A 24,183-nucleotide genomic window follows, 5' to 3' on the forward strand; every position below is an offset into this window, starting at 1 on the left:
AATATGATATTTAGAGGTGACTTGTTCTTAGGCTCCCCTCCCCCCACTATTAGGTCCATATTTTCTATGAAGCCTACTGATGCATCTGTGCCACAGGATATTGGTTAAGCCCCTGCTAGAACCTAGCTCTGCCAGAACAGATGCCCACATAACGAATTCCCTATTTAGATGAATGATCTCAAAATTTTCAGGAAAGCTCTGAGTACAAAACAAAATGCAGGAGAATATGCTTTCTTTTGCTATTTTCCTTTGATCAACTAGGAATCACTCTGAATTAAAAAAAAAACAATGAAACTTTAACTCCTAAGAATGAGAAAGGCTACGAGGCCAATGAGTTAACAGAACCCTAAGGAAAATTAAACTTGCAGTTAATCATTCAATTTTGGCCATTACATACTTATACTATTAACTTATGATACATGAAGTAAACTGTGTTGAACTTGAACATATGTAACAAAACTGAAGGAGTTGGAATATATATCTGACAAAAATTCTTCCTTATGGTAGTTAGGATCCAATGATATTTCATCTGTACCACGGGATCAGATAGTAAAGGTCCTTAGCTAACTTGTTGCTGGAAAACTTCTGAAACAGCTGTGCAGGAATGCTGTAAGAAAGGCTTGTACAAATACCTGGAAAAACCAAGGACATCCAGAGTCCTAAGGGTTTCGTATTTCTGCCAGATGTGTAAAATGTGGCTGGGTTTGAGCTCAGGAAGAAAGTGTCTTTAGAAACAATAGAATTTCTTTGCTAAGTTATGACTGGGAAATGTATAAAGAAATGAATACAATTAATTTGCTGGGAAAAATGCAGAAGGAAATAAATAGCTTTAAAAAATAGTTGAACTCAGGGAAAATGTACAAACAGCAAAATCTTTTTGGTTAGGCAAATACTTTTCAGTGACAATTGCAGGAAGTAGTGGTCCATCTGTGGAGGGTGATGAAGCTTTATGAAGCAGTATGTTACCTTAACTTCTGGCCTATTTTTTTTTTCCCCATTCAATTTGTGTGGTTCCTGGGGCTTGAACACAGAGCCTGGGCACTGTCCCTGTGCTTTCGTTGCTCAAGGCTAGTGCTCTACCAGTTGAACCACAGCTCCACTTGCAACTTTTTTGGTAGTTAATTGGACATAAAAAGTCTCACAGACTTTCCTGCCTGGGCTGACTTTGAACTATGATGCTCAGATATCAGCCTCCTGACTAGTTAGAATTACAGATGTGGGCCAATGACACCTAACCTCCTCACTTGTTCTTGGTGCAGGATAATTTTTCATTTAATAATGCAGGGACAAGTTGTACCCTTTGCACTGCCCTACCAGATATTCTGTAGTCACGTCAGGGGTGCATGTCCAGAGGCTAGTGGTGTATGCAAGATGAAGAAATGTCAGAAAGAAAAAAAACATCCATGGTTGGGTTAGAATGGTAGTGGCTGTCAACAAATTAGCCAGTGATCAGCAAATCTTCTTTTGGGAGATGGCAGTTGAGCTAGGCCACAACGGCTAGGGAAATCAAGGGGAATCTGCTGCCAGGAAAAGACTAGCACAAGGAAACACGAGGGTCTGAGAACATGCGGGTATGTGGAAAAACTTTCAGCAGGCAGAGGACAGAGGGTGAGGTGGTGAGCGTGTGGGTACTTGGTAGACATGGCTAAAGTTAGTCTGGAATCCCACCCAGGAGAGAGATCATGAAAAGCCTTTCATGCCATAGTACAAACTATGACCTTTATCCTGAAGGCAAAGGGGAGCCCCAGAAAGCCTTTAAGTGCCAGGGTGATAGGATCAGATATGTGCTTTAGAAAAATGATTCTGGCAGATCTTATGCATTCTAAATGAAGACAAAACACCTCCTTAAGACCTCTGAAGTGTTTTAGCTGGTTCTCTAGGAAGGGAGGCCTATAAATCTTACCATTTATCCTCTTAACATAACACGGAAACATTATCCCACCTGACTTCTGGCTAACTAGACACCACTGGGATTTGGAGAGGTGGGTTTGGGGTCGGTTTTGACATTTTTCCTAACACTGTTGGACATCAGGCACACTCAGAACACTACCAGAGAAACCCAAGGTTTCCATACTGATGAGGTGTTTGCTCCACCGCCACTAGAAGTGACTACACTGGAATGACTTACACATTGCTTATGGGGAGAAATGCCATATTTCCTCATTGTAGGAGAAAACATACAACAAAAGGAAATCCTGATGCTATGCTTTTGTATACCTATCTGCACGAAAATTGAGCCAACTTACCACCTTAGCTACACATACTTACGCATGCTTTTGAATTGATCATTTGAACGATGCTCAAGATGATACAGTTATCAATGGTATTGGTTCATGACTCTACATACTTTTGGGGACAAATACGTGTGTGTGTGTGTGTGTGTGCGCGCGCGCCAGTAATGGGACTTGAACTTAGGGTTTTACACTCATACTTGGATTTTTTTACTCAAGGCTGATGCTGTACCACTTGAGCCACACTCTACTTCTGGCATTTTAACTGGTTAACTGGAGATGAGAGTCTGTAGACTTTTCTGCCCTGGATGGATTTAAACCTTGATTCTCAGATCTCAGCTTCTTGAGTAGCTAGGAGTTACCATTATGAGCCACTGGGGCCTGGCAATACACTATGAAACAATGTCATAAGGAGAAAAACAGTCGTTAAAGACAAGGTACAACCTCAAACTAGGAGTCCCAATTCAAAATTGTAAATGAAAATGGTCCTGAATCTTCAATGGCTTCCAGCTTCGTTTCTAGTAAAACAAGAGGGTCCCCAACCTTGCACATTCATTTGCTCTGGTAGTTTAAAGTTCATTTCCCCAATTAGGAGTTTTGCCTGTGAGATACAGAGGCCCTGTGACCAACAGCTCATTGGCCCACAGACCCTGGGAGTTCCGATTAGTTGTGATGTAAATCTTAGAGGCTCTGTTTTTTTTTTTTTTTTTTCCTCACTCCAGACTAGGTTTTTGGGGGAATGGCAGGCCTGTGGGGAAAGAGGGAGTTAGCAAGAGAAAAATGGGAGCCAAGCTTTGACCTGCCAGAGAGGAGCCCCTGCTGACACGGTCAGTCTGACCCATTGAATGGCCTGAATACGATAAATGCCGCTTTATCCCGCCTTGAAAGGCAAGAGATAGCACAGTCTAAATGCCCGGGCATGCTTAAATAGGCGACTCAGGGTGTTTGAGTTGAGTGTGTTTGAAATCTGAGCTCTCTGACAGCCTGGGAGCTGCCACAGGTCACCTGCCTTGCTCCGTGGGGACAAGCCCAGGTCTCACAAGAAATTGTCCATAGACGAATTGTAGTACAAATTCCTTTCTTTGTTGGTTGCCTCTTTCACTAGACCATGGCCTATAAAATTTTGTAAAAACAATTCTTAAATATTATTTGAAAGGGCAAATGGCCCACACTGAAATGCTTGACAGTTTGACATATGGTGCGTGGTTTTGATAGCTCGGAAACTGGAAAGTGTGGCCAAGATTCTCCTCTGTCTGGCTTGTTAGAAGCCTGGTGTGTTGTTTTTTTTTATTTAAAAAAAATGTTTTGTTGCTGTACAGAGTTCCTTTTGCTCCTTGAAATCTGACAGGCAACGAGTCCGCTTCAGTGAGCTTAAGTCCTTTTAGAATAATTTGTAAGGGAGCAGAGAAAGAACAGCACCATGGAATCCAGCGTCTACAAGCACAGAACCAGGGATGGCCAATTAGGAACCATTTGGGATGGTCATAGCAAAGCAGAGCGGATCTAGAGTACTGGGCCCTGTACTCAGAGAGAGACAGGAGTCTGGAGAGTCACATCAGTCAGTTGAAGGAGGAGATTTGTGTTAGCTGGGTCTCATCAGAACCTAGGAAGTTGCAGGGAGTGGATTTCTGCATTCGTATATTGCTTGTGTGGAGCCTTGAGCACATGGTACCTACCCAACACTCCCTCTGCATAGCCAAAGGCCATTTTCAGGAGCCTCTGGCCCCTCAGTCACTGGCCTACTAGTTAATTGCCACACGGACTTCATGACACATGGGCAGATGATATGACATTTTCGGTTTCTGTCACTAGCAAACGCCACAACGTTGCTTGCACTAGTTGCTAAGAAGCTGTCAGAAACCATTAGCAGTTGGCTAAAGTCGCCCTATGGCATTTCCTCATAGCATCAGCAAAACCAGCATAAATCACCCACTGGAGCCTACTGCTATCCTAATGAGGCTGTAAGCTTGTTTATGGACTAGCATCATTTTTATGATTATTTCCACCTTTTCAGTTTGCCTTCATTTGGCGGCAGGAGAAGTCAGCTCCAGGAATGAAGTCACTGCTGACATTTTACAAATGTGCTTCAGAGCGGCTGCCTGCTGCTGTGTGCTTGGCCGGCGGTCCACCAAGTTTGTGTAGTGATCTTAAGGAAAATAATAAGAATAAAGAAAAATTTTTAAAGGAAATAAACCCTCGGGAGACCGCATAGAGGGGTAACTGTATCAAATTGCAGAGGGAATGGAAATGTTAAAGGTACAATTGACCATTTAGTCTCTCCTCTCAGGTCCAGACGTTCTGAGATCAATTTTCAATTTTCGAAAGTGGAAGAGGTTAAACAATTTATTAAAATCTATGAAAGTGTTTGCTTTTAGAATCGTCTGTTTTATTATGCTCTTCTCCTTCCCCATCTTCTCCATTTCCCTCACTGTGTCGGCAAGGCGCAGGGTTTATTGTTTTAGTCTTCTCTGAACATGCACCAGTATTTACACTGGATTGAAAGCATTTGCTTCCAATGAAAATCTTGTCTTAGATTACAACCCAGCAGTGTCATTTCCCTCCCAGATGGGAGTAAAGTAGCTGTATTTGCCTAAAAACAGTAGGAAGAACAAACTGTGCATTAAGCCAAGGCTGTTTTTGGCTTGAGCTAATGATGTAATGGAAACCTTTTATTCCGAAGAGGTCACTGCCAGGGACCGAAAAGGGTGATCTGGCTCCTGCTCGAAGGGTTTCTCCATTGTATCTACATAAGTCTTCACTTAAAAAATTCTGTTCCTAATGCTTCTGCTTTCATACAGCAGAAATAAACAGGAAAGGTTCTGGCGAGTGTTACACATGGAATGCAGAAAGCCTTCCTCTCCTAATGGAGTATATAATTCAGGTGCCCTCAAGGCAGGCTTTCAGGAATTCTTTTGCCTGAGGTAATGGGAAGCTAAGGCTGCTTTAAGGCCTTGATTATCTATTGATGCACAAAGCTGAAAAAAAAAAGTCATCTCCACTGGATTACAGTAGATATTTCCATAAATTATCAATGAATTCTCTTTTAGGCTGGCACTAGGCATTGCTTGCTAAATTAATCTGAAGGGGTTTGAGGTGGTTAAAAAGGCTATTTATATTTTATTTTTTAAGGTGGAAAACAATCCTGGAGAGGTGGGTTGGGGGGGGTACAGTATTGTTAGGTTTGATGCTTTTCATTTTTAATCAATGATTCCGTAATATGTTTCTTTCCTTTGGTTACCTCGTGCATATTGAGAGTGGATTGGCCCATTGAAATTTTAAATGTGGTAGAGTTATTTTCTTTTCTCATGTTTCTTTAATGAATTGTTATTTTATATGGTGAATTGCTTCTCTGTATAAAAAGCCTCTTTAAGTACTGGACTTTCAAAGAACGTATTAGGTAGGGGCTGGGGGTATGGCCTAGTGGCAAGAGTGCTTGTCTCCTATACATGAGGCCCTGGGTTCAATTCCCCAGCACCACATATACAGAAAACGGCCAGAAGTGGCGCTGTGGCTCAAGTGGCAGAGTGCTAGCCTTGAGCAAGAAGAAGCCAGGGACAGTGCTCAGGCCCTGAGTCCAAGGCCCAGGACTGGGCAAAAAAAAAAAAAAAAAAAAAAAAAAAAAAAGAACGTATTAGGCAAATCCAAAGAGACTTCTCATAAAGCACTCGGTTATGCAAATAAAGAATTGTGTAGGGTGATAGACAATTGATTTGAGGATGTGGGTATCAGAGCTCAACACCTCCTTGTCCAGTCACATGACCTTGAGCTAGTCAGGAAACATTGGACTTGATAGGATGGATGATGGCTTTGAAGTTGGGTTTGGGGGAGTGGTGTCTTGGTGAACTTTTCCAGTGAGAACCCAGGCTATGATTCTGGGGGAACTTTCTCAACATGTATGGATTTTAAATAAAATAAACTTATGGATTTTAAATGAATAAAATTTAATCTCAGAGAAGTTCTGCACAATTTTATACCCATGTCTTTGCTGTAACAATAATAAAAATGTTGAAATTAGTCTGTTCCTCAAACTGCGAAGGTTTTTGACTTTGGCTCAATCCAACAGAGTCAAAAATAGTGTGAGAACATATTGAGGGGTTTGTTTTTCTTATTTTTTTGGAGGGGATGAGGTAGCTTCTCCAGGAGCTGATAAGCATAATAACTACTCTAGGTTAGACTGGAACACTGAAATCAAAATGGAGCATTCTTTTGTAGGTAGGACCTTAAAGGTAGGAATGGGAAGTAGAGAAGTTCATGAAACCATGCAGATGAGTCTGAGGTTAGCTCCAATGTGTAGTCACCAGAAGACTTGTCTTACCAAAGTTTTAGGCTCTTTAGGGCATGTAGACTGTTCTCCAATGGCATGTTTAACCAGGTGAATGTGCTCTGTGGTATATAGCTATCACATTTCCAAGCCTGGCTGCCGTGCCTATTCTTTCTGGGCCTTAACCTGTTGCTGTCTAGTCTTCCTCTAATAGAAGGGGCCCAGGTAGCTGCTGGAAGACGATGTTTACTAGAGCTTAACTACTTATTAATGGTGAAACTAGTCTGTTGCATTAGTTTGACTTCGGTGTCAAGACAAAAATATATGCCTCCTTATTTTGGATACTGCAATAATATGGGCAGAAATTTCACTTTTTTTCTTATTGAAAGTGGCATGGTAAAAGGAATACTATATTTTAAATTTTATTGTGTCATAGAGCTGAAATATCTTAATAATTTAAATCTTATAACAAAATCAGTAGAAAAAAATAGGATCCAATGTAGAGGAATACGTTACTAGCTAACTTTCCATAAGAAAAATTAAAATCTAGAAGACATTTTAGAACCCACTTGGATTATTAATCTCATCAATTCTAACTTACTGTTCATTTTAAAATTGCTTTCTTTCATTTAAATGGCAGTTGTTTTCGAGTTAAAGAATTATGCCACAGGGTTTACCCTTACTACGCCTGATATTCTTCCTACTATCAAAAATTGCATTTTACTTGAAGTATGCCTTTGACAAACTGCTTATATGTTGGCTTGCCTATCTAATCCTTCTTTAGTCTTAAGATAGACCATTGGTGGAAATAGTTGATATTAAAATAAAACAAACAAGTTGTCATCAACGACTGTATGTGGATTTGAAATATCCAGGCAGTGACTGCAACATCAGTAAATGACTGCCACCATACTTAACTCCCCAATTAGAGGTACACATCCCATAACTCATACATACAGAGTAATTACCATGGCAACAAAGCCACTAAAGAGATTGGCTGTGTTTTCCCCTCCCTTCCCTTTGACGTCTAGCACTGTTCTTTGGTAGAAGCTCTTTAGACCTGATGACTTTTTGAGCCTAGGCCTTGTTCTTTCTCTGTCTTGAAAATAAAAACAAAGAAAAGAAAAAGTACCAAAGAAACGATTAATCTTTTAAATTGCTCTTTTGGTTTTGTTTATATCCAGAGGCATTCTATTTGAATAAAGCATGTCAAGGTAGCATCAGTCAAAATTTGATTCACTATGTTTGCAGGTGATGGCTTGGACAACAGTGTAGCTTCCCCCAGCACAGGTGACGATGATGACCCTGATAAGGACAAAAAGCGTCACAAAAAGCGTGGCATCTTTCCCAAAGTAGCCACAAATATCATGAGGGCGTGGCTGTTCCAGCATCTAACAGTAAGTGGATTCTAAATGACATATGTAAACTAAATATGGGCGATGAACCAGTTTTGATAGAGGAAAAAAAATAATGATCCCTCTGGACTTGGAGTATTTCATAAATCACTGTGTTCCCACAGCTTTTGCCGAAGTGTTAGTGCTGTTTCCTAGGTATTTATAACCCTGAATGAGGAATTCCATTTGAAATTCATTATTGCAACTTGGTGAACTTTCATAAGTTTTAAGATTTAGGAGCTTATATGTACTGGTGATTCTAAGTGTGAAATGTGAATGATGTTGCTTTTCTAAGTGTAATTGTAAAGTCCTTAGAGCTAGATCCTCCTATGAAGAGAGGCCCACCCCAGAGAGACAGAAAATAGCTATAGTCAATGCCCTAGTGAACCTTTATGGTGGATGGTCCACAGAAATTTAAATCATGTTGCAATGGCTAGAAAATCACATAATTTGCTGTTAAGTGGCATGAATACACCAGCTTCCATTACAAAACATTCATGAGTCAGAACTCCCCAGTGAAAGTTGTCCCTGCATTCAGAACTGTAAAGGAAAACAGCAATATACAGTCAGCACTTCCTGTGTAGTCCCCTGTGTCTTTTCAAGCAGAGTCACAGTTTATATTGTCTGTGTGAGTATTGCTGTTTTCACTGCAGGAATTCTTCTGGAGATGTGAGAAACTGGAGATGTGGGGCTTTAGGCCATCAGGGAATTTGTTTTGTTTGGTTATTGTTCTGAATGAATTTCATGTTCAAAATATTTATAATCATAATATTTTGGTGGATATTTTTATAAGTGCATATGGATTAAATGATATCTAAGGAGATGAAGCCAACATCAAAATTTATGGGTAAAATAATATTTAAAACATCAGCAAAATTGTTGACTAGGGCAAAAGGAATGGATTTAGATGGATTGTACTACACAGATAAATTGGATGTTAAAAATTCGTTTGACTTTTTTTTCATATCAGGGCAAATCTTTTATGCTACTATTTTTAGTGTAGATTTTCTTCCTGGAGTCATTTACCCCTTAAATATCAAGGTTAACTGTACATTGTCAAAACCATGTCTGAAGACTGATGGCTCTCACCCCTTCTGTACTTTTCAAGCCCTCTTCCTCAGTGAGTTGGCCTGGTACAGAGAAGATAATCTCAGGGGTTATCCGAAGGCCTTGGATTCAGATCCTCTGGATAGAGACTGTGTCTCCAACCACACTTAGAGAATAAAGTATCCATATTTTCTAGTCTTGGGGAATAAAATTAAACCCTAATAGGAAATGCACAAACAATAATTATTTCATCCTTTTTCTTCTTACCATGATTCCAAACACTCCCTAGATGGTACTGATCATTTTTATTTATCCTTTAGAAGTTGGTTAATACTGCAAATGAATTGAAGATTCAGGCTGTTTTAGCTGTTAGGATTTTGACATTGTCTTTGGTTTCCCTCAAGTCTGATGCAAGTACCATTCCTTACTGGATACTTGTTGCATGTAGGTAGATGTTCTGAGATCTGCCTGGTGTCAGTTTCCTGTTGAGGAAAAGCAATCACTACTGAAACAGAGGAAAAGAGGCCTAGGGTGCCTGGACCATAGGTTGTAAAATAAGTATGACTTCTAGAGAAAAAGTGACAATTATTCAAAGGTGCTCATGTAAGGGTGCTGATAGCTCCAGCATCAGAACTAACCAGCTGACCTGCTTTGGAGTGAGGAGGAAGAGGCAGGCCAGTACTGAACTCTCAACCAAACAATTTCTACTTTTTTACCCTAATAGGAACAGCAAACAGATTATCTTTAGCTTGACTTGAAGCTGAGGTGTCCCTGAATAAAACAGAATCAAATGATTGTTTAGACAGAATCGGGGAGACAGAAGCAAGGTATTTTATTCATCTGCCAGATTTTCCTGGCCATATCTTTGTGAAGAACCTCAAGAAAGCTATAGTACTTTTTTATAAAAATAAACCCAAAACAAAAGATATCCTTTCTTATAATAAGTGTGGTTTTCCTGCATTGCAATGCTTATGCGAGCTGTGGATTACTTGGGCAATTGTAGTAGAAATCACTGTGAACTACCTTTGGTTGTAGGGTCTCTCCTGACTTGTGTCACTATTCTGAAAGGGAAAGTGCTTCTTCCTGTCTCTCTGGCTCTCTATGATGTTTATCCAAGTCACCCTGTGGTTTGCACTGAGTATTTCCAACTCCCGCATCCATTCAAATACCATCTGCTCATTCAGAAATACCAAGTAATGATAATAGTCACTAAAAAGCTAATCACTCTCATAACATCGTTTAAAGAGCAAAAAGAAGAGACATGAAGATTTTCCCTCAATGAGAAAGATTCTTTCTCTTCTCTAATGCTAAGAAACAAATATGTTTCCATTTACAAGGAACACCCTTCTCCTTGTTGTTATTCTTTTTGAAGGAACACTTGAACTGCTCAGATGTATTTATGAACAGAAGCTTATTCCAATAAACTCTATGAAAAGAAGAAAACAATGTCAGTTTTAAAGGGAGTTTTTCCAAGTGTAACTATTGATATGGTCCTTTAGTAACTTTATTTCAGGGTCTGAGAGGTTCTTCAGGGACTCATATTTCATTAGGAAGTCTATGTACAAATTTTAAATGATCACATTGTTGCTATGTTATTAATGCAATTTATTTAGAAAATCCTTTCCAAATCTTGCTTGTTATAAAAGAGCAATTGAAACTCTGGCTAATTAAAACAATAGCAATAACCATTCATTGTAAGTGGATTTTTTTTTAAATGCCCAGTGGCACAAAGTCTCATACACCTTATTGAAAGCAAATTGCTATTTTTTTTTTTTGGCTTTTGAAAATAAATGGATCACTCTTCTCATTAAAAAAAAATTCTGCTCTTAAAAGGCCTTTCAAGCATTAGTGTGTCTGAGGAGTAAAATAGGATGTGAATAAAAACTGTTCTGGGCTTCCAACCCAGGCTGCATGAGAAAAAGAAGAAGAAGAAGAAGAAGAAGAAAAAAAGCACTACCCTGAAGATTTCCCCAGGTAGATTTAATCAGTAGCACATTTTACTACTCCAAAGAGAGAACTAAAGGCTCATTCTTGGCTTAGTCTCTAGCAGGCTGAACTGCACAGACCTCTTGTATAATGAAAATAATAAAAGAAAAGGAAACAAGTTTTAAACTTTGGTGATTATGGAGTAAAAGGAAATTTCTGTGTGGTAAATTTCCCAGTTTAGATTTAGCAGAGAAATTGCCGGTCTTGATAAGTAGAAAAGGTTTCTTAAGTGAAACGGTTGCCTACAATTGAAAAGAATGACTGACATGATTTAGATAATAAGAGCAAATTAGAAAGGAAATAAGAGCAAGTATTAATAGCAATGCTTGCATTTTTCTGAAGATTAATTATTGCAAACAATTACTAAGTACTTAATATTTGTCTGTGAGTCACAGACAGTTTGACTAATGTCATATCAGAGTGTTTTTTTAAAAAAATTTGCCTTTATGAGGATTTTGGACATTTTTACAACATTAAACAGCCTCCGATGTCATAATGCTTAAGCTAGATGCATTTTGAAGATTACCAATTCTTCTATTGCCTTGTATTATAAAGGGTATATATCCAAGGGCCTCCTGAAAATGAGGAAAAGTAACATATATAATGTTCAAGGTTAAATTCAAGGCTCTTTTTTCTTCTTGTTTGCTTATACTATCATATTTCAGTTTTAAATATAATCTAAATAGCAAAGCAGTTAATGTGGTTCTGATTTAAAATATGCAGTGACTGTATTTTCCTGTATAGAATGGCTGTGTCCCAGGTACCCTGAAAGTTAGGGAGAATGGAAATATTGGAAATAAATGCTTGCAGATTTTGCTGAAAAGAGCATTCCAGGGTCACTATCTGACACTGACCACTAAAGTAGTGATCCTGTAGTTTCACTGGGAGAGATGATCCCTAAGGTGAACTGATTTTTTATTCACATTATGACCCTACATCTTTTTACTGATACTGTAACTTGGATTAGACTTTACAATGGAGACAAACTTCATTTCTAAATCAGATATTTGCTGTATGCTTTTTTTTTTAATTTCGTCATTTTATGTGTGTGAACTTCTAGCCTAGAAAATGTTTTTGTATGCATGTGGCCAAATTTATGTCAGAAATTTCTGATTTATTGGACTTTCCCCTTTTTATGGATAATACCAATATGAGGAGTTGGAGAATCTTCCAGGCTGAGAACGGCGTTTCCATAGAAACACTATTAGATGAAAAGCGCCCTGCGGGTCTGCCACTCTAAGGATGGAGTAAATGGAATTGAATTGGGAATTGAATGCTCTAGAAGAGACAGATGTTGCTTCATTGGTTTTACTTTTGGTAACAGGATTTGTTGGAGACATATCTCTGCTTGCAAGTTTAGAACAATTACAGTCAATCTTATAGTATGTTGTTGCATTGAAAGGTACTCCTAATTGATAGTCAGGTAATCCATTTTGTTGATCAAGGTGAGTGACAGGTCAAAAGACAGAAGGACCTGTAGGTAGCCACAGGTATTGACAGTAGGTGGTGTTTTCTTCTTGTGGATTGCTTCTGTTCTTCAGCTACCTGTTCTGAAAGCAGTGGGACACTCTTGAGAGGAATGGGGTGGGGAAAGATCAACTAGATAAATGGATGAATTCTTGCCTGAAATACCAGCTAGGGTAATACAAAGCTTTTGAGAAAGACAATCCCTTTTAAAGACTAGACTTAATCCACCTTCAATTTCATGTGTCTGGGCCAAGGGAAGTGGTTTTAAGACATAGCAGGAATTCTTTTGTTGTTGTCCTGGTGGTGTCATAGTTCTGGGCACCTAACCCATGGCTTCCTCCTGTAAGCTAGGTAGGCACTCTACCACTCAATTACATCCCTAACTTGGCAGGTAACATTGCTTCCTTCTTTACTTCGTGTACCCTGCAAACATACTAGTAAATTAAAATAGTTGGGAATTTATATGAAGGAGGAAATTGTTTTCCTTTCAGATGTCCATGTACCACATTTTATATGAGCTCTTCAACATGTAAGAAGAATATCTTTGTAGTTATTTTCTTCGTCTTATAAATAATTGTCACTTACCATCTCCTCTGACCAAAGCTATATTTTGCTGAAAGTAACTCAGGCTTGAATTGAAAAACAAAAAAACTAAATAAACCCCTCTTAATCTTAAATGATATCTGCTACTTTGAAGACAGTATATTTCAACTCTGATTGTACCAGGACTCTGGTTATTTCTCATTCAAGTGGGAATCATCTATTTTAGGGGAGAAATGGAATGTATTATCTTATTTACTTGAAGGAATATGGGAATGCTCTAATTCTTCTATGATATGCCCTACAAACTAATCATGATGCGGGTGGCTTCCAGATTCTGGGGCAACTGCCTTCTTTTTCTTAGCTAGTTATTGAAATCCTAATGGAATGGGTGATGAATTTTCTTAGGTCAGGTAAACTGAAAAGGCTACAGCTGGAATTCTTCACCCAGAAGAATCAGAGTTAATACTAATGATTATTGTGAATTAGAAGATCAAAGGAGAAAGCATCAGCCTGTTCTCCAAGTTGTTGCCCCAGAGGCCATTAGTGACCTGGCAAAGCTCTCTCCCATCCCTCCCCTCATCCTTCCCATTGGTCCAACCTTTCTTCCCCACTCCTGGCTATGCACCTCTGACCTGGGGTAATTACCATCCGTTGAAGTAGAGGCAGACAGGGGGGGAAAACAATCGAAAGTAAAAACAAAAGTCCAACTTTAAAATTGCCCATTGATCCTGGTACATAGTACTCAAACAAAAGGGTTCTGGTAGGGGCTCTAAGTTAATTTCTGGTTGTGATTGTGATTCTTGTGCTCAGTCAAATTACATGTTTATTAACTTCATTGGTGGTTAGTGCTTTTCTATGGAACTTTTGTAGAGTCTGGCTGGCAATTATTATAAAAATGTTCCTTCTGTTTCCAAAGCTATGAAAAAACATACAATCAGGTTTCTTGATATATTGTTTTCTTTTTAATTGTTGTTTTTGCACTAGGAACTAGGGCCATTAGGCAAGTGCTCTACCACTGAGCTACAGCCCTGGCCCCTCTGATTGCCTCTTAATTGGATTAATTAAATAAAAGATTAAGTTCAAAACAAAAGTGGCCACATAAGCAGGATTTATTAGGTTGATGGTTCCTTTGCACATGATTGTTTGAACACTGGCCAGCCATTTATACTTCAAAGCATATATCAACATCATGTGTTCTTTTTATTCCAATTAGTGACAATATGTTTGCCAGGATAATATACTGAATTGGTGAATGAATATGCAACTGCTCATCCTCAGTTTATCATTCTGATAAAAATGGGATATATGTTTGTGTGTAGCTATGTTTTTTTTTAAAAGCTAACTTAAGCCAACTTTAGGAATTTTGTATTAGATGAATCATTTTATTTCTTCATGTTTAAGACCCTTAGAAATGGGGTAGTGGCACGCAGCTGTCATCCCAGCACTTGGGACACAGAGGCAGGAGAATTGAAGAGTTCAAGGTCAGCCTGGACAGCTTAGATAAATTAAAATCCTGTTTGAGACAAGCAGAGAAAATGAAAGAAAGAAAAAAGGAAGAAGGAAGGAAAGGAGAGAAAGGAAGGGAAGGAGTAAGGGAGGAAAGCAGGGAGGGAGGGAGCGTGGGAGGGAAAGAGGGTGGGAGGGAAGGAGGGAAGGAAGGAAGGAAAAGATTCCAAGAAGCTGTTTTGTTTGAGGAATGAAGGTTTCACTGAGGGAAAAAAATAAGATGAGTTTGCATACATAATCATATTTGTATACACATATATTTATATTTGTAAAGATGATAGAAAAAGATAGAGAAAGAGAGCAAGTATCTTAAGCATGCCATTGGAAAGATGGCAGTTTAGTCCATGTCTGCCATTTTGGTGGTATTCTGCCATCTTCTCTGTTACAGAGCATGACCTTGGGATTCAGAGTGGTGGGTCTCCTTCCTGTTTCCTTGAAGATGGCAGGAGACGTTGATAAACCAAAACCTGTGTGACATTGAAATGAGGGCAGGGGGCTACAAATAATGAAGAAAAAAGGATGGAAAAATAAATCTTTGGCATCATACCCTTAGAAGAATCTGATGATTTTACTTAAAGTAAAGTAAAAATTTAGTGTTTTCTTTTGTGTTTGTTTTATCAACAGAACTAATAGCGAGTGGGGGCTAACATCCCATCCTATCTCAGTCTTCAGTGTGAATATGACTGTGTATGTGTGGGTGTTCTTATATACTGGCATCTAAGCATTGTTCTGTATAACAAAACTTTATAAATCCATCCTACTGAGGAAAACAGATCTATTTTATTTTTAATCCCCTAAATAAGATATTATGGCTCTATTTTTTTTTCTATTTCTGCTTATGTCAATCCATGCCAGAGGACCATGAAATAATTGACCTCTAAAACAGATTATATTGCTCAGGGCACAAAACCCTGACCAATGCTTACTTGTAGTACACAGATTACCACGAGGCTGCAAAAATTTTTTTATTGGTTCTCTAAGGTAGCAGTGGTGACTGATTGTATAGCTTCATGTCACAATGACTACAGGAGCCAGGGTTCTGGTGTTTTGGTATTGCTTGACCTTCTGTTTGCAGAGCCCTGAACTTCGTGAGGTGCACACGTTTAGTGGGCTTGATGCTCACTGCAGGCTCTCAAGAATTCAGATAGGACACCTGTGTCTTGCTGGGCCACTGGGAAGTTCCTGGGTTCAAAAATGCAGTGGAAGGGTTATGTTAGGAGTTTTTTCCCCTTAACATTTAAAAGATTTTTCTGTCTATGTCTTATCTAGACTCTGAAAAATGTCTTCACCGGGCAAATTATATTCCAGTGAACATGGCTGCCAATGCTAAAGACAGGTCAGACCTGAAATGACCTGATGTTAATAAATGTTAACGTCAAATTAGAGATACCAATGACTTGGCTCTATATTATTTGAAATATTCTGTAATAAAGACTTTTTTTTGTATGTACTTGAACTGGAATGTCCAACTTGCCTTATGTTTTCATAAAAAAAAACACAAAGAAAGTATGTATAAACTTGAACTTCATAGGGGTCTTTGATTTTTAGTCCTTAATATTCTGCAGTCCATTTTTTTTTTTACTTGCTTTTCAATTCACTTGGTTGCTAACATCCCACTAGCCTCCAAATGCTCTCATTTGTCCTGACTCAATGACCCTGAGAATCTGGTATCTTAGAAGTTCTTGAGAAGTCCAGAGGCCAGGAGAGCTCATTTATTCTCATGAACATTCATCCTAAGTAAGATCACAAAGGTCGTTCCTACTGTAGTTTACAGAAATTTAGGAATAATTCTTATCTATTATGGAAAGAAAAGCCAGTTTGAAAACTTCCTGGGGGAGGGACTCTACAAAAATGACTTCATTTTCAAAAGAAATAAGATTATCTCCTCCATCCTTAATGTTACTTTGCTCTGCTATTGTGAAATTGCATCATTTTGTTCCTTTAGCAACCAAAGAAAAAATGATCAAAAGGCTAAATAAAATTATAGTATGTATCTCAATGGTGCTTTGAAGCTTACTATTTTCATATAATCATGAATCTGACAATGATCCCGTGAGGTAGACAGGATGATTTTCTCAAGGTCAAAATCAAGGAACTAGCTGAGCTCAAACCAGGATCACCTGACTTGTATTTTCTTGCGGTTTCTACTGAGTTCCCTCTCCAACCTATAGACACAGTCCAATTCCATTGTGGGGGTGCAAAGGTCTCATTATAATCTCATTCCACAGCTAATTAGTATTTTTAAAATAAGTGTATGAGCCAAAGTGTTTGCCATAAAATTTCATAATGGTGGGGCACTGGTGTCTCATGCCTGTTACCCTAGCTACTCAGGATGCTGAGAGTTGAGAATTGTGGTTCAAAGCCCTTTGAGTAGGAAAGTTCATGAGACTCATCTGCAGTTAACTATCAAAAAGCTAGCCTTGAATGAAAAAGGTAAAGAACAGCACCCAGGCTCTGAGTTCAATCCCTGGTATAGGCAAAATCAAAACCAAACAAACAAAACTGTCCTCCCTGGTTACTGGTAAAGGTCCAGTAGGCCTTTCCTTTTTGGATTCTTTTCTAGATGTATTGGCCTATACCAATAGACAAACAAAACATTAGCTATTGATAGTTCATGACAATCTTGACCATTTCTGAACTGTTAAATGTTCAGATTTTAAATACCTTTCAACTACTCCTCCTTCCTTAAAGAAATATGGAAATCTCAACCTATGCCTGTTATTATGTCTGATAGTGTTTTGGGAATGAAGAATCTTCCCTTATGCTAATTCTAGTGGAAACTCCTAAGGCAGAATTTAGTTTCTTAAAGATACATACATACACACATACATATGTGTGCATACATATATTTGCATACATACACATATTTATAGAGATATAAAAATTCATACATATATACATACATATACACATATATAGATATCTCTCTCTCTCTTCTCTCTCTAGTTTGTCATGTGGCCAGACACCAAAGAACTATGTCTTTAATTTGCTTTATAGTGATCGAAGAAAGCTGCTTATGCAGCCCCGATTACTTTTGAACCTACAATCCAACTGTTGTTTCTCAGCAGAGAAGGCTGCTTATACCCTGGAGAATTAAGCCTGCCGCTCTAGGGTATGACACCAAGGTCTGATCATTTTAAAGCTAGTAATAGCCAGAATCCTAAAATTCTTATGAATAAAATGTAATTCTAGTAATGTTTCCATAAACAGTGGTAATGGTGGCATTTTAGTAGGCAGTGACATTAGTCACATCGAAATTGTACCACATTGGCTTTTAAATTACTCCACCTGTCTGTCTGAATAGAATTTTCAGTGTAAAAGCGGAGAGACAGCTGCTGCTAATGTGCTCCTTCTCCCAGTGCAGATAATGCTGGCAAATCTACATGCATAACGGACTGGTTTGTGATGTAAAATGGTACCTGACCCCATTGGCTCCTGAGCTACAAAGCAATACCTTTAATTACCAGTGGCTGTGTTTAGTTGTTGATATAAAAATGTCAGCTTCCAGGAGTGTAACCTCAGGTTCACTCCCTCTAGTCATGTCACTAGCTGTACACCCTTTTCCTTCCACCCATATCCGCACTGCCCTGGGTGAGCATTTATCTTGATGTGTTTCAGAAACACGCACAGCATTAATACTTAAAAAGGGAAGCACTGAATACCGCACAGACTTGGCTGCTGATCTTTTCATTTGAGAACTCTTAAAGATTACTGGAATTTTGGTGCCTACTTTCTGGCCAGCATAGCAACAAGGCAAGCTGTGTATACCTTCAAAAGACTTAGTGAGATTCTTCTTATGCTGATATATGTGTTTCCGTGAGAATTGGGGGCAGGCATTTCAGACAGCACAAAGGGACTAGAAGAGAGGGGCTGGAGAATATCACAGTTTCTTTTTTTCTTTCTATAAACTCATGTTTCCTGTTGATAGAAGATGGAGTTTACTTCCTAGGGAAGCCCATTTCTTCTTAGCCTTTTTGCTGATGGGGGATTGTAGCAGCAGCATTGAAATAAGACCTGGTGAGGCCAAAGGATCTTGTTATAGTTGCCTATTGCCAACTGAAATGGCAAATGGCGAAATGGTAAAAAGAGATCTACGGATCTGGCTCATTTGTGAGTATTCTTTTTGACTTCTTTCACACAACTGGTGTTTTTGTGTTTAATTTAACAAGGAATGAGTAGTAAATGAAAGCTGCTGCCTGAAATCCCACTGTGAGCGTGTTTTGCACTTGGCTCCCTAGTGACAAAGCAATTTGTGAAATTATGTGATGGAGTAATTAGATGAAGCCAGGGCTCCTGATTGTTGCCATGCATATGTGGCAAGGGTTTGTTAGGAAGAAGAGGGGGGGGACAAAAAAAAAAGAAACAGATTATTACCCTGGCAAGTTGGCTCAAAGCTTCTTCATTTATTTGTAAACAGAATATTTAGTGACCGCATAGGAAGTAGCTGTAATCATCAGCTCATAAAGAAACCACAGCAGAGCTTGTGGATTTTTTTTTCGGAGTGCTCATGTAAAATTTAAGCTGAGAGGCAGAGTCCCTGTTAATGTAATTAGGATCTAATTTACCACCCTTTGCACAGAGATGTAATAATGTCTAGATATTTATTCTATCTTTTAGCATGTTACATATACCTCAGTGCAGCCGTTACTGAACAGAAACAGGTGCGAGCACTTTCCTAATTCGTTTTTTACACTGTAAACACATAGCAATTTAAGGGAAATATTTACCAAAAAAAAAAAAGACCTCCCCCCAAAACGAGGAGAAGAAATGTCTGCAAATGAGGCAGTAATGGACAGTTGCCCTTTATGTACTGATGGATTTCTCGATGGTTAAGTAAATTAAAGCAAATGCTAGAAAAATCAATAGGCCAGCATAGTCTTGGTTTTGCCTCATAGACTTCGGGACAGAATGACAGATGTGCTGTCTATGACCCATTTAAGTATTAATGCTTGAAAAACTGCTTTTGCATGCAAGGTGGTAGGCTCAGAAACATTCTGCTATATTAAATTACACACAATAATATTTTTAAGTATATGTGGAATTTATATGTTTCAGTTAGGTTGCTCTTATGTGGGTACATTTATACTGGAAGATTAGTTGCTTAGTTGTTGCAATAGCACCATAAATCAGATTGGAATGTTCCCGCATGGAAACATCTTCATAAGGCTGTAGTTGGGAGATGAAGATGATGTATTTTGAGCTGATGTGAATGGTGAAGTGAATATGTTCAATAGCACTCTTCCTGGAAAACCAAATTAAATTTAATTAAGGCATAGATGCTCAGAGCCTTTGGAAAAATCTAAAATAGCATTCAAATGTGGCACTATAATTCACTCAATCTCCAGGACTCCACATGCTGTATTTTACATTTGAACTAATACGAGTAACATGTCACAAAGGTTGGCTATCACAGTGGGCAGAGTATCAGTGTTACTCTAGTATTCCAAATAGTAGGAATTAGCCTCTGAGAACCAAAAAGGGGCCTATTGGTAACAATAAAGTGTTGTTTTCACATCCATTGTTCATATTTGGAAAAGTTCATTATAAACATCAAGAGAAATAATTTGAATGGATGAATGATGTTGGGAAGGATGGTAAAGACAGATGGAAGGGGTGACTTGATCAAAATGCATGGTACTCATAATCTGACTTGTTGAGTGGAAACTCCTTTGTACAACTACTTAAAATTAAAAAAAATTAAATGTAGCTGTCATATTGGTTTGTTGACTACTGGAGACAGAAAGAGAAGGGAGGCAAGCTCATGTGTGTTTGGGTGTGAGAGAAAAAAAAACAGGGTTTCACACTCAAAATAAGATAGAGGGTTGACATCATTATCTTGGTAATTTGGGAAGAGAAGGCCCTTGGTTGAAGAGAAAGAGTTGAGCTGGCTTGAAACATCCTGTTTATCTTCTTGTGCTGTCTGAATTTAGAAGATAATTGCTCAACTTCCTTCTTTGCCCAGGATAAAGCAGAGTTTCTGGATATTCAAAATCAGCATGTAAACATGATATTCCAATCAATCACTGGCAGCATTGCCCAGTTAAGGTGATGGAGAAAGAATGATTATTCAGTTTCTCTTCAGATAGTATAAGTCTTTTGCCTTTTACAAAATAGAAAGTATTTTCTTGATTTTTATTTTCATACTACCTAACATTTTTATTCATAACACTTCTGAATTTGTATCAGAAGGTTTTAACAGTGAGTGTACTTGGAGGTTTATGGGAGGTAAGAAGAGTAACTAAAAGAACCAAAAGCCTACTCACTGAAAAAAAAATCAGAACAGTAAAATTGTGACAGAATTGGAGATTCTTTGGCTTCTTTTAAAACAGTGACCCCCCCCCCCCAATTTACATAGGCACTCAGATTATATGGGGACATTATTTTAAATGAAGTTCAGTTTCAGAGGGGTAGGACCTGAAATTCATGGTTTCTCACGATCTCACAGCAATGTTGATGCTTCAGATCCATAAACCACACTTGACCTAGCAAGAATACAAGTAATGCAAGATAGATGACAGCTTTTAAACAGGAAGATGGTTGTTTCTCTCCACCTTTGATTCTCATACCTTTGTTCCCCACCTCTGACTTTAAAAACTTAGTCATTACCATTATTCCCATCATAGATATGGGACTAAAGTGTTCTGTTTTCCCCTTGTCAATGTTCAGTTGTTGCTATAGCTTTTGTAATGTATAAGAACTCCCTTTTGAATATCCAGGCGTCTTGAGAGTGCATTTAGATGTTCATGTTGAGTGACAGAGATGAGGGTGTCACTTACCCCATCTAGTCTCAGTGTTCTAGAGACAATTTTCCAGAATAGACATTATTATGGCATAAGAGGATGTGTGCACTCTTTGGTAGTGGCAGGTCCCAAAGTCCTTCTCTGGCCTGGAAATGTGGTAGCTTTTGACAGCAAATTATAACAGCATCAGGAAGTACAGAAGTGATGTGTACATGTGATGGAGAGACAAATGTGGTCCCAGTGTGTCCCACCGGCCACGCCCACTCTGAGAAGTCCTTTTGTGTTTCCACTGTCTTGTGTGTTGTATCTGCCATGGTTACTGTAATTCTCAAATTTTGCAGCATCCTGGAAAGCAAGTTTGTTTTCAAAAGTGAACATCTGAAAACGAGATTCCCTCTAGTTTGACTAAGATCTAAGGAATTATGATAAGTAGTGCACATCTATTAATCACTGGTAAGCAGGTAAATTCACTCATTAGAGTTCACATGCTGGATGCAGCTTCTTGAAATTAGGTCATTTATTTTGGTCTAAGTCATTGCGGATCAAAGGTCATGAGGAATCCGAAAGCCATTAGTCAGGGTTCTTTTCTGCACCCCTTAGATGTCATTGTACGAGTCACCCATGGCAGCCCAGGTCTGGTCTGCTGTCAGGGAGCTGGCAGGGTGCCTACTTTATTTCCAGTTTGCATAGATAAAAAGCAGAGCAGCTACTCTTGGAATCACTATAAAAATAAGCTTACATAAAATCTCCATTTGAAATACAGTATGTGAGTTCTCCTGTGTGCTTTCTCTCAGGGCAGCCATGGGACCTAGAAATCAAAATTAGGGAGAGGCATACATTTGATAGCATTGTGCTTATTCTTTGTTTTGGTGTGGGCATTTATAATTTATTGTGGATGGATGGAGTGAGGACCAAATTGCCATAAAGAACTGTGATAACAAACTAAGCATTTTAATTGGCTAATAAAAACTAAAAATAAAGGCATTAAGTTAGCTATTGTGTGTGTGTATTACTGTTCTCTCTTGCAAAAATGGAGGCACACATGGCAGAATGAGTTGATGTGTATCAGAAGTAATGGGCAAGAGATTTAGTCCAGTCAACTTCATTTATTTTCCCCACTGAGTCCATTCCTTGAAGTGAAAATATCGTCAGTTATCAAAATGACAGGCATCTAGAACTCTGAAAGTGTTCATATTGGACTGGAAAACCATGAGATCTGAGAAGCATATGCATAGCATTATGTAATACAAATCCCAAATATGAGAGATATGTGTATACATGTGTATATAATATATATGTATATTACATATGTATGTTATATAATATGTTTAATATTACATATGAAATACATGTAGATTAATCCTTGGAGAGAATAATGATCAAGTTTAAATTCAATTTGGGCTACAATTTACAATGTCAGAGGTGGAGCTTCAAGTAATCACTTAATATCCTTGCTTTTACTTGCTAGGCACTGGCAAGTATTTCACATCAGTTATATTTGTTATAATAATGTTGAGGGAATTCATTTTGGAGAGCATTTAGGGAACATGCTGTAGTTCTGTGAGTGAGGACCCCAGTTACCCCAAGTCTGATTTATTTCAGAACCCTGGGCCTACTGCTCTCAGGCTGTGGTCATTTTTAGGAGTGAATTTCAGATAGAACTGTTTACAGTGGCATTTCCTTTTGTAGCATTTCCTTTTGTACTAGAAATGACTATTATTGATAATATTGATAAATGACTATTATTGACTAATATTGACAAATACATAAAAAAGAAGTGCTGATGCAACAAATGGTCAGTTCTGCTTGTTTGAAATAACACATTTCAATTGTTAATCAGAAGGCTGAGATCTGAGGATCACTGTTTGAAACTAGCCAGGACAGAAAAGTGTAAAAAAAAAACCTTAGTTCCAAAAACCAGAAAAAAACCAGAAGTGGAAGTGGTAGAGTAACAGCGTTGAGTGGAAAAAGCTAAGTGAAAACATGAGTTCAAGCCCCAGTAGCAGCACAAGAAAAAAAAAAGTCAGACTTATAAACAAGTAACCCAATTTGATTGGCATAAGTTATTATTTTTACATGGTTAATTTGCATGCAATTCTGAATAATTGTTTTCCCATTTTACAGATAAAAGGAATGGCCCGAAAAAGGTTAAAGATCTAACAGAAAGCCTATTAGTGTACAATGAAGTATAGATTGGAAAAAAAAATTCAGAGCCATCATGACTTTCAGCTTCGTGGTGCTCTCCACTTCCATACTCTGACATTTAAAATTATGACTTCTTATTGTTCTTGAAATTGCCTTCCATACACAGTTGACTGATGAGAAGTCCACATGATCTCAGTAGGGCCCTGCCTTTACCACAGTTACTCAACAATGAACACCACAGCTCTGTGGCCAACCATAGCTGTGGCTCCCTGCATAGGTTCTGTGCTGTTACTAGATGTCTTGGGGACCCTGACACCTATATGACAATAAGAACAAGTTGGTGTTTGTGTGTGTTTGGAGAGGGGAGAAGTTATGTTGGTAGCAGATAAACCATATACACACACAGACACTCACACACACTAGTTTGTTGTAATATCCTCACAATGTGGACAGCCTGATTCAACCACAAAGCAGGAAAGAAAAAAAAAAGGCATTCTTGGTATCTTTCTTTTGGCACCGTAAATTATGGCTAAGCTGTTGGCTATGGAATTACAATGTAATGGAGCCATTAACATTTCTCCAGGAAAGTTAAAATATTTTCGGAGTGCCTACTGTGTGCAAGGGGCCACGCACCCACGAATTTCCTAAGATCTTTGAAGGCACAGTAGGTCTATTAATAGCATTTATAGAAAGCTCTGAGCGAGAGAACAGTTAGGGGACAGGGGACAGCCACAATAGTTCAGGTAGGAAGGCTGAAAGCCAAATGGGTGCCTGGGAAATCAATCTAGCACCTCATAAATGGAAGCATTCATGCAGTTACCACTCGCAAAACTTGCAGTGCGTATGGAGTCATGGATCCAAGA

The 24,183-nt window shown here is 38.5% G+C and overlaps 1 protein-coding gene across 4 annotated transcripts in view; it reads left to right on the forward strand.

Annotated features, from left to right (window-relative positions):
• The window catches only part of Meis1 (Meis homeobox 1), a 142,293-nt gene that overhangs the window by 71,932 nt on the left and 46,178 nt on the right, over positions 1 to 24,183 (forward strand). For all 4 annotated transcript variants that reach the window (XM_048352629.1, XM_048352631.1, XM_048352630.1 and 1 more), the window contains one exon: positions 7,744 to 7,889. In XM_048352629.1, the coding sequence (XP_048208586.1) occupies positions 7,744 to 7,889 (146 nt within the window). The remainder of the gene's footprint in view (positions 1 to 7,743; positions 7,890 to 24,183) is intronic.

The sequence above is a fragment of the Perognathus longimembris genome, chromosome 8, assembly GCF_023159225.1.
Source record: "Perognathus longimembris pacificus isolate PPM17 chromosome 8, ASM2315922v1, whole genome shotgun sequence".
Lineage (NCBI taxonomy): Eukaryota > Metazoa > Chordata > Mammalia > Rodentia > Heteromyidae > Perognathus > Perognathus longimembris.